General features: G+C 36.8%; 4 protein-coding genes across 5 annotated transcripts in view; 1 reads left to right on the top strand and 3 right to left on the bottom strand.

The window, feature by feature from the left end:
• The window catches only part of LOC118741489 (peroxiredoxin-6-like), a 5,728-nt gene extending 5,108 nt beyond the window's left edge, over positions 1-620 (bottom strand). Inside the window, exon 1 of the mRNA XM_036473490.1 lies at positions 616-620. Within this exon, the coding sequence (XP_036329383.1) occupies positions 616-620 (5 nt within the window). The remainder of the gene's footprint in view (positions 1-615) is intronic.
• LOC118740432 (rho guanine nucleotide exchange factor 7) overlaps positions 1-11,116 on the bottom strand; it is a 167,912-nt gene that overhangs the window by 54,715 nt on the left and 102,081 nt on the right. The gene's annotated exons all lie outside the window — the stretch shown is intronic.
• LOC118740435 lies at positions 732-1,604 on the top strand. 2 transcript variants are annotated; one of them, XM_036471981.1, is made up of 3 exons: positions 732-969; positions 1,029-1,318; positions 1,398-1,604. In XM_036471981.1, the coding sequence occupies exons 1-3, from the start codon at positions 747-749 to the stop codon at positions 1,587-1,589; spliced, it is 705 nt and encodes a 234-aa protein (XP_036327874.1). In that variant the 5' UTR covers positions 732-746; the 3' UTR covers positions 1,590-1,604. The 2 variants fall into 2 exon arrangements, with proteins under 2 accessions (XP_036327874.1, XP_036327875.1); XM_036471982.1 differs by having other exon boundaries at positions 734-969; positions 1,047-1,318; positions 1,398-1,577.
• LOC118742172 lies at positions 7,647-9,199 on the bottom strand (the record flags this gene model as incomplete). The annotated part of the gene is made up of 1 exon (XM_036474129.1): positions 7,647-9,199. A coding segment is annotated over one exon (1,119 nt), but the record flags the coding sequence as incomplete, so codon positions are not given.

The following is an 11,116-nucleotide window of genomic DNA, read 5'->3' as shown; positions in this document are numbered from 1 at the left end:
GTGGAACATTTAAAAAAGTAACACTGAAGAAGTGACGTTTACTGTTTCTGTTGATTATCGTCTTCGCATTTCGCATGAAATGAAACATGAGTGTTGATAAGGAGTTCAGTGCCGTATACGGACAATATTTCCATGAAAAGGATGATGAAAACGATGATGAAAACTATGAAGAGAGCGATGATGATGAAGACGAAGTATGTGTATATCAGGCAGAAGATGATACCGAACAAACTTTTGTTAAGATGGACCTGTATGTTGTTGATGTAAAGGAGGAGGAGCTGGTAACAAAATTTCTGTCAAAAGATTGTTGTAATAATGAATGCCATACACTGATACCACGGGAAATGATCGAGAGTACGCGGAACAATTGTTTAGAGATGTCGAAAAATGAACTTGATTTAGTGATACTAAGTCACATCGAAGCTGGAATTAAGAGTAACGAAAAGCTAGAAAGTGTATACGCAAAGCTTGCTGGGCGGAAGAAATATGGACAGAGACAGGATACAGAAGTTATGAGGCATAGAATTCAATTTACCTTCTACAGAGTACCTGTTTGTCGTTCGTTTTTCCTTTCTGTACATGCCTGTACGACGAAGCGTTACGAAAATTTAGTACGTCATTTTCACGCACAGGGTGTAACAGTGCGCCAACACGGACTGGAAAATAAACCGAGTACACATCCAAAGTTATTTAAACCGGCTGACATCGAAAAAGCTGTTAAATTCATCGAGTCTATAGCCGATTTAATGGCTCTTCCACTGCCCGGACGACTTCCAAAATTTAAGGATTTTCGGATAATGAAACTGCCATCCAGCGAGACGAAGTCCTCAATTTATCGAAAATACATTTCTTCACTCAGTGATGACGAATTGAAGATGAGTAATTGCAGTTTTCGACGGATATGGTCCAAATACATACCCCATGTTACAGTTATGAAACCAGCGGATGATCTCTGCGATGTCTGCCGTGGTAAGTAGCTCATTATTTTCTCATTTTATAGTTGTATCAAACGTTGAGATTAAATTCAGTATTTTTTCTTTTAATAGGAAACACAATATCGATTAAGCAAGCCAAAGGTGTTACTGACATTGAACGCGCACAGAAGCTTAATCAATTTCTTGATCACCTCCACCGAGCCCGAAATCAACGAGAATATTATCAAAGTTGGTGTAGAAATACTGACCCTACAGCAGTCGAAAATGATTTTGCCCAAACCGTTCACTACCCTGTCAGTCCACAACAACCTGGTACAGCATACTTCAAAGCAACCAAGAAGTGCGGAGTCCTCGGAATTACAGACGAAAAACAAAAAGTTCAGGTTAGAATTTCAAACTGAATCATAGGAACTCAAATTGCTCGCCTTTACAGGATCTTACTTATATTTTTTTGTTTTACAGTACAATTACATGATAGACGAAAAAGATGACGTTGGTAAAGGACCTAACTGTGTTGTGAGCATCCTGCATTATCACCTGCAAACCTACTATAAAGACATTGAAACACTCGTTCTTTTCTGTGACAATTGTGTTGGGCAGAATAAGAATAACACTACTATCATATCTGCAATGGTGTTTGGCTCGGGGTCTTAACAAAACTATTTTATTCAATTTTCTACTTACCGGGCACAATAAGTTCGCGCCTGATCGTTACTTCGGTATTTCATATATATATTTTCAAAAGTAAGTATGCCGTCAGTAACATCGACACGTATGTAGATTTACTGCAGTGTGTCGAGGCATCATCACCTGGGGGTTATAATAAAGCTGTATCGGCTGAAAAAGTCGTCTGGTATCAATGGGACAGCTATTTTAAACCACTGTACAAGTCACTTGTTGGAATAACGCAATTCCATCATTTCATAATCTCTACAGATTGTGTAAAAACAAAGAAATTCGCAGACAGTGAAGAAGTGCAGGCCTTTAAGCTTCTGTTAAAACCTATCGATCCTGAAATGCCGAAAGTTATACAACCAGCCGGTTTATCTTTGGAACGTCAGTGGTACATCTATCACAATCTTCGCAGCTTAGTTTCGGATATATCTAAAGTAGATATTGTGGCTCCATTGCCGAAAGATTTGCCATCGAAGAAACGGAAGGCAAAAAACTAGTGAAGATGTTCTCAAACCAGACGAGGAACCAGGTCCATCTTCCTCAGGATCAACACGTAAAAAGATCTCAAGGAAAACGACAACAAAGAAAAATACATAAACTACTCAGCATTATTATTTTTGGCCCATACGACGTTTTTCTAGTGTATAATCATGTCTTTATAGCTTATAATTCAATGTATTTTGTTCAATACCAATAAATTATATTTTGTCGTATTGTTACTCTTCTTTCTCTAAATTTTTAGTACACTTCTAAGCAAGTTAGGATCTCATCTTCCATCCGAATCAACCAAAAAGTGAAAATTGATTTTTTGACACCTAAGCCCCCTTTCCGTAGACCAGGTAACATATAATAAGGTTTTACGTGCATACTACAGTGGTCGAAAAAATTTCAGTCGACCCAAATTTTTTCCCCAATTTTTTTCTTTTTTTTTTTTGTTATCTAATTTGAGTTATTTTTTGTTTTAATATACACAATTCATTCTTTAACATACCTCGTATGAATCCAAACTTCGAACTTTGTGCAATATTCAAACAAACTTTCAAGAAACTTGGATAAAAATTTCATTTTAGAAAAAAAAAATTTTAAATTTTTGTTTTAGAATTTTTTTTGCCGAAGATCTTGCGGTTTTCTTCTACTTATATAAAAATAGATTTTGTTTATTCGTTATATGAGCGCAAATGCGACAAAGGAAATTCTAACAAATAAACGATAATTTGCATAATTTGCAGGGTTGCATACTCAGTACTTTAGTTGCAGTTGCATTTCTTATTCAACTTTTTTAACGCGGTATGAAATTGGGGAAGCAAAAAGGAAAAAATTAGTTAACACCTAGTGCCGCACAAAAAAAAACAGGTCATCCCCCGATTCTCCACGTCAACTGAAATTCCCCGCAAATCGGGGAATTCCCCACGAGTTGGCTTCTCTGATGCATATATACTACGTTCGTAGCTATTCCGATTCAGTGAAAGAATTTTCGTAACTTCAGGAAAAATCGGACTACGATTGATTAGGTGATAGCCCTGATTGTTTTCCGACCCTGTTCTAATAATACCGTTCCTCAAGCCTCCCAAGCTAGGCTTTAGTTTCGCCGTAAAGCCTTCCCTTTATCCAAATTTACAGGATCGACGATTTTGGACGACATATACCTACATTTACGACTTTTTTGTGTCATATATACACACCAAAAATCCAATATATCGACTGTTTTTTTTTTGCCCTTTATAAGCAATGATTTTTTAACTTGCTGATTCTTGAATAAAATATTTATTAGAAACTGAAATTAATACTCTACATTATTCGCCGATCTTCGAATGTCACATTGTGGATTTTGTAAACCATTTATGGTGGAGGACCCAGAACGATCGGCATGGTGGATGGTGTAGAGTACTTTCTTTAATAAAACAAAAAAATGCTGCTTTCCTAGCGAATTTTAAAATTTGGTGTAATAACTTTCACCAAAATATTTTGCATCAAATCCGTGTCATCCGTAAGTTGAATCGCGTATAATCTATATATCACGTTTTCATAAAGAATTTTAATTGATAACCTTTGCTCTAGTAAAAACCCTTAAATTTTAGAGGGGTCTAGAATTGGCTGGCATTACGAAATATTCTTAATTGCCTTAAGCATTTAATTATATTATTAATTTATATTTTTTTTTATGATATATTTTGCTGTCTCCTTAAAGCCGGATCCAACGATTACGCCTTTAACGTGTGAAATGTGTGTCATTAAAAACAATTATCCTTACGCGAAATGCAATGACTATTGTCATACTTCTTCCTTGCGCCAATAAAAGTGAAGCCAAGGAAGTAGAGGAAGACTACAACCTGTGGGTACTGCGGATAATACTTTGAGGACTGCAGCTTCTTAATTTGCCGAACTACTTCGATGTTGTTATAAAGCTCATACAAATCATTGTTCCCTCTTCCATCGTCTTCGGTAGTCGTTTATAGTCCTTAGAATCTTTCTGTCAAAAACTCCATAAACTGCTTTACCGTCCACGCTCCTGCGCCATATATCAGGTTGGACATAATAAGAGACTTACATATAAAATGTGATTTTCGTTTGTCGAGAGGGGATTTTACTTCTCACTTTCCTACTCAGCTCAAAGTAGCACCTGTTGGCAAGAATAATTCTCCGTTAGATTTCAAAGCAGAAATTTTTATTGGTGTTAGTACTGGTGCCAAATATGCGAAATTATAACTGTCAACAGGGGCTTGAAGCTCAGTAAGTAACTGCTCATTTAATGATGGGTGATTCATGCGTTTGGCTTCTCTATCGACTTTCGAGAAGGAAGAACAAATGGCACGCTTCTTGAGGCTGATGGTAAATATTTTCGTAACTAAAGCCTACCAAAAAAAATGCCGCAAAAGCTCGACTACATATACATAAAAATATATTATACGAGCAATTAATTTTGAAGTTACTGTTTCTGCTTAGTTTTTAACAAACAAATACAAAGTACTAGCTGACCCGACAGACGTTGCCCTGCGCAAAGTTGTATACATTTTTTCTGTAATTATTTTGCAAGTTAGAGAAGAGCTTTTGTAAGCTTGTGGAGAAAGTAAAAAGGAGAGAAAATATATATTTACGGCTGATATTGCTGCTGTTTTTACTGAAAAGTTTCAGTAAGCGCTTAATTAGTTCATCACAATGCTGCATGATATACAATGCGCCGTATGAATAAAAACTACGCAATTGCTTTTTCTTAAGCTGTCAGACCTTTTACTTACGATTTATTCAAATAAATTTAAGTAAAAGGTCTGAAGTTGTAAGCAAAAGAAACTGCTTAATTTTTATTCATACATTATTTTTTGTTGTGTTATCTGGCGCGTAAGCAAACAAAGCAGACGATTTTCCGACATGGGAGCAGGCGACACACAATTGACCATGTGAGAAACATGGATTTTCAAGGTTAATACCACAAACACTCAATGACTGTCCTTGGGACTTGTTTATAGTCATCGCAAATGCAAGCGAACGGGAAACTGCAAGCGTTTGAATTCGGTGGGAATCATTGGGATTTAAAAACTCGGTTGGATAGTGCACATCATTTTGGCTAGTTGCGGAATCCATCGGTTTATAAGTCAACTCATTGACATCGATGTAGCACGTTCGCTTAACCAATCATCATTTTTGTAATTTTCCTCAATATTTTGGAATACTTTTCGTATGAATTCGTTCCTTGATTCGGTGAACTGACATAATGCGGGAATTCTACCGTTGCCATTGACCAGTAATTGCTTTGAAAATACCTTTCAAAATTGGTCGTTCTGCAAGTCGACAGGTATGTGTTTACTTAATTTTAAAGTATATAAGTAAACTGTTGCATGTTTTTGATTTCGAACTGATTCTTTCAATGCTTCGCAGTCAAATTAGGGGTATTCTCGAAGACTTGCACGATGCATGGATTGCACGAAATGCAAACATACTATTCCAAATATCGAAGAGTACGAGAGCACCCCATTGCAAAGTGGTAGCAGGCATGGGTAGCAAGCAGCGAAATTATGTATCAAATAAAATAACAAGAGACAGCAAAACAAAAATTAAGCGAGCGAGATGAGAGAAATATGAAGGAATTCCAACATCAAAACCACTAGCACAGGGTCACATTTATCTTGCTATGCTATTTTGCAAAATATATATGTACATACAAGGGTTTCGACGTTGCATATTTTGCAGCGATATGAAATGTCGTTTCCCATGTATTTTGGTTGTTGTGTGTTTGCAAGTTATGCAATCCATGCAATCCGTGCTACGTGCAATGGTTTTGCAAAATTTGGAGAGAATTGTTTTTCGCGTGCCATATCTTGATTAAGCGCATAGTGCAGCGGGCGCTTGGGTGCTGTCATGCCTAATTGAGTCAATGCACATGTCCTCAATTAATATCTATGCTTTGTTGTAAATTTCGCTCAGTTGCAAATCTGCGAGTCTACTGCTCCCAAAAATATTTAGCAAGGCACTATGTGCGGGTGCGTGTGTGTGTGTGTGCAAGGGAGTTAAGAGAGTGTCAAAACTCTAATGTCACTAGTGAGCTAACCTTTAATTATGGATTTCACTTATTAAAGAAAATTTCAATACTCAGTTGGCACGACCTCTGAAAAAATCGAAATAGAATTTCATGGAGAGCATTGCTGCAGTAGATTTTGTGTAGCCGACAGCAAGTCTACAACTACCTCTTTAGACAGTCGAAAGTTTTTAATAAATCTGTAGACGAATTTCTTAAATATATTGTATTTATGTCAAAATATATTCGAAATACTGCACTTAAAAGTTTGCTACTCCTGACCAGTTCACTAAGCTCTCATCCTCTGACGAATCGTCGAACCAGTATTCCGTTGTACTCATATTTACCAAGTTTGTATAAACTCGCTTTCTTTTTTATTTAATTTTAGTTTGCACAAATTTACATAAATATGTATAAGTACACTATTAAGTTTGCGATTTGTAAACAAGGCTTCTCAGCGGTGAAAAAATAGACTATTGTGAACAACCAAAACGAGCGAAATTCACAATAGCGCTATTCTTCATCGAATGAGCGTCATAATACCACAAACGAAAATTCGTTCGATCAGCACTTTCGACCAAAGTCGAAGATCGAATGCAACTCATAATAGAGGCCTTCGACTCGACGGTTTGTCAATTGATATAGATCAGAAACGGTATTCAGTCGTGTACATGTGCTGCTATATTGGATATGTGTCCGTTTTTGGCCGTTAATATAATCGCTAAAGGAACGAAAAAAGAAGATAAAGTTCTGTCAAGATATGTTGACTCCAACAGGCAACGGTAAGGACCTGCCGTTCTATGTGGGCACAACCCTGGCAAGGTTAACCTAACCTAAAACCCACTACAAAAGTTAAATGTATATTTTACAGCTGACTAAAAGTATGCAACATTTTACAAAAGTTTTTGGGTAGTACAAATAAGTAAAGGGTGATTTAACAAAGATCGCAAATCGAAAAATATATTACATTAGTCTTGACACTGGAGGGCTTCATTAAATCAGACGGAAATCTTACCAACTCACAGGCATAAAATTGTATACGCACTAGTATTTCTTTGTTCATATATATATATATATATATATATATCTACTCAAAATTATAAACTACATAATTTTTATGTATTCAATATGCAAATGAATATTCATATAAATGTATGCATAATAAACTGATATACAGCCGTATTCTAGCAAAGTCACAAACTTTAGCTCATCACTGCTGTGATTTCTACTGCGCCTCAAAGCTTGCCGCTGCAAAAAATATGCCGCTACAATACAAATTTTTAAATTTTTGTGTATTTTTATAGTACTCAAAATCGAATTTTTTGTGACACATTTCTCGGCGCACTAGAAATCACAACAGTGATGAGCTAAGTTTTGTGACTCTCTTAGAATAGAGGGGATAATGTAATGTTTTATTTAAAATGTATTTATAAAAGCAAACCCACTAAGGTTTAATGTAAAATATAAATAAATTGTTCAATATGTTAGCTAAGCAAAAATAAAGCTATTGCATAATGGCCCGATTACGAAAACACTGGTTGTCATTATTATTTAAATAAAAAAATATGTATGCACGTTTTAAGTTATGAAACACTATCGTCTTCTCTGTCAACTTTGTATCTTAAAAACCAATACAAATAGTTTTATGTTTTCTTTCCACGCATGCGTGAGCCTCTGTCACCAAATTGTATAAATATAACTAATATTTACATAGACATTAATGTACAATGTCTAACTTATTCACTAAATATTTAGCTAATTTGGCTGCAGCGTTGGGCATCAAATAAAATAAAATAGCTAATGACTGCGACACAGCGCTAAAAAAGCAACGCGCACAATGCGATAAATTAGGAAATAGCAGCAGCGATATATTATTTTGCTGCTTAAGTGCAAAAGTACTAGTATCAAACGCTGGCCGCAAGCGTGCGTGCAGAAGCGCCACAATGCAGCCACTTAACAATCAATAATTATTCATTTTGCGCCATTGTTTCATCACAAAATTACCGCAACACCAGCTACCCGATTGACGTTGACTATCGCCATCTCCACTGCTGCCAGCCGTGCCGTGATCGCCACCGGCCTTACAATTTGAAATGTTGCTCCCATTGCCCAGCAATGCGGCGCCACAGCCGTGATGTCCATGCTCCGCGTCGTCGCTATCACGCGCGTCATCAACAACATCTTCCCCGCCGGCCAAGTGCGGTGTACTGCGACGCAGTGTCGTCATCTTGTAACCTGTGGCTTGGCCATAACCCGACATCATGTAACCGCCACCATAGCCGGCGTATCGGTGCGAAACCGTTGTTTCGAATGAGCGATTTAAGCGGCGATCGTATAGTCCTGGCGCTGGTGGACGTTGTTGCTGTTGTTTCGGTGGCTGGCGCTGTGTTGACGGCTCCTGCTCGGTTATTGTCAGTGGCGTTGAGTCGAGACGCTCCGAATCGCTGCGATTGCGCGCCGAGGACGCGGACGCTGGCGCTGGTGGTTGTGAACGCTGGTGTGTCTGGTAGCTATTTTTCACCAGCTTTGGTGTTGGTTTATTTTTACGCGGCAAGAGTGGTGTCATGAAAATATTGTCATATCCCGAACCGAAGCCGCTCTTCAAACGATTGAGCGACTTGCGCGTTGCGCGTTCCTCTGACAGTGCGCGTTCATAGATGGGCAGACTAGAAGGACCCGCACCAGCGGTGGAGGAACCGGAAAGTGAATAGCGATAACCGCCGGCATTCACGCTCCCAGCTATTCCTGTTGTTGCAGCATTTAATGATGAAACCGAGCTGGAATATAGATTAAAATTGTTTGGACTAGCCTCGCGCCAAATGTACGAAGAGTTTAGGCTTTTGGTGGAGTTTTGTTGGTTAGTCGCGCCGCTGCTGCCCGGAAATGGGACGCCTGTATTGCACAGATGTAGCAGTTGTGGATTTGAAGATGAAAACGTTTTGCTAGTCTGTAGCTTTCCGCCGCGTATCGGCAAGCAAGGTGTCCATGGTTGCAGGGCTAAATGGGTCGGAACAAAAGTGTAAGAGAATGCGGGGAAAAGAGAGAAAGACAAAGATAGAAATGAAATCGAAGAACGAAAAAAGACGATAACCAAACACAATTATTGGAAAAAACGGAAGTCAAAATGGTGTGAAACCGCAATGTAAGCAGACAATAAAAATTGGGGGGCAACAAAGCGCAATGACAAAAACAATATGGAACAAAAAACACAATGGACCAAAACACCACAAAAATCCAAAAACAACTTGTATAATGTTACTTTGAGGAGTTAACATAAAACTAGTGAACGTATTTGACGACAAGCTGCGAGGGTATTAATATGATTATTTAAGTGATTTAAGAAAGGTTTTTGTAAGCAGGACGATTAGAGAGAAAGGAAATTATTAAAAATAAAATACCAGCAAACATTTTGAGTTTTATAATTTTAAAGAAAATTTAGATACAGGTTTCACTAGTTTATGTATACGAGTATATGGAATTAGAAGTAGGATGATTTCGTTTTGCTAAATAAGTTGAAGTGCAGGGTTAGATAGAAAAAACCCGCTATTTTTTTACTAAGTATATACATAGAAATGAAAAAATCTTAATTTGTTTTAATGATTAAGAAAGCCTAACCTATACCTAATATAAAATTTATGTTTCGAACTAAAAGCGCGGATAGGTGTTGGGGCCATCTCTTCAATATTAACACTGAACATCTTAAGGGGTAAAATAAACATTGCGGTGTAGGTAATATATTTATGACTTACGAAACTTAAGAGGTAATATGCATAGCATGTTTGGAGATAATTAAAGATAGCAAGATAGTAGAGGAAGCCTAAAATTGTTAGGTTATTTACGATATGTACTATAGTATCAGTATTCTATGTAGTATCAAGTTTGGCTTGAGTTCCTTCGTTAAGTAGATATCGTAGAAGAAAGTGTAAGGTTTTATGCAAGGAAGAATGCAGATTCATTCACTTTCGAAAACAAGTCATCAATGTCATTGGCCAACGCCAACATCGAGAAGTATTTGGCGCAAGAGATCAAGGAAACGCTTGAAATAGAAAAGTAAGACTTTAGCGGGGTTTGAAAAACTGTCAGTACAGCAGCAAAAGCACTACTATTATTGCTTTTGCTTCGCTTTGAAATTTTCGATTTTGATTCGAACTTTTTTGCTTTTGCTGTGACTTTGGAAATTGTATTTTATTTTTTATCGGCAGTTTATTTAAAATTATTTGTTGCTTTCGATTTGCTGTGATGGTGCTTTTGCTGTGCTGTGATCTTATTGGCTGTGTTGTGCACATGGAGCTTTGCATAATGGTGTATTATCTAAATATACAGTTGTCCACAAAATAATAGGAGTGCGATATTTTGACCAGTTTTGGCTATTTGTCTTTTGTTTATTTAATGTTTATTATGCTATCAACAAACACCATATAAATTCAGATTTTAAACTTTGTACAAAAATTATAAAAATTTTGCAATTTTTCACCCAAATTTCAAACTTTTTAATCAGAATCTTTAGAAAAAATTCTGGTATGCAGTTTTGTAGCACATTCAATTCCAGTCTGAAGAAGTGCAAGTTTCAAGCGGCTAAAAAATTCCGTTGATTTTTGAGAATTTTTTTGGTTAAAGGTGTTTCACGTTTTTTCCATACAAAGTATGTCGACAATTTTCTTTTATATGGAGGACACTGCCAACAAAAAAATTGCCAAAAATCAACGGAATTTTTTAGCCGCTTGAAACTTGCACTTCTTCAGACTAGAATTGAATGTGCTACGAAACTGCATACCAGAATTTTTTCTAAAGATTCTGATTAAAAAGTTTGAAATTTGGGTGAAAAATTGCAAAATTTTTATAATTTTTATACAAAGTTTAAAATCTGAATTTATATGGTGTTTGTTGTATAGCCAGCTAGGCTTTTATAAAAAAATAATAAACATTAAATAAACAAAAGACAAATAGCCAAAACTGGTCAAAATATCGCACTCCTATTATTTTGTGGACAACTGTA

This window comes from Rhagoletis pomonella, unplaced genomic scaffold, assembly GCF_013731165.1.
Source record: "Rhagoletis pomonella isolate Grant_MI unplaced genomic scaffold, Rhpom_1.0 Rhpom_scaffold_00006, whole genome shotgun sequence".
In the NCBI taxonomy this organism is placed as follows: domain Eukaryota; kingdom Metazoa; phylum Arthropoda; class Insecta; order Diptera; family Tephritidae; genus Rhagoletis; species Rhagoletis pomonella.
This window is presented reverse-complemented; position numbering and strand designations above follow the sequence as displayed.

Coding starts and splice junctions, on each gene's coding strand:
- LOC118740435 (XM_036471981.1), top strand. CDS start 747: ATGGCTCTTCCACTGCCCGGACGACTTCCAAAATTTAAGGATTTTCGG. Junction 970..1,028: donor TCTCTGCGATGTCTGCCGTG/GTAAGTAGCTCA, acceptor GATTAAATTCAG/TATTTTTTCTTTTAATAGGA. Junction 1,319..1,397: donor ACGAAAAACAAAAAGTTCAG/GTTAGAATTTCA, acceptor TTTGTTTTACAG/TACAATTACATGATAGACGA.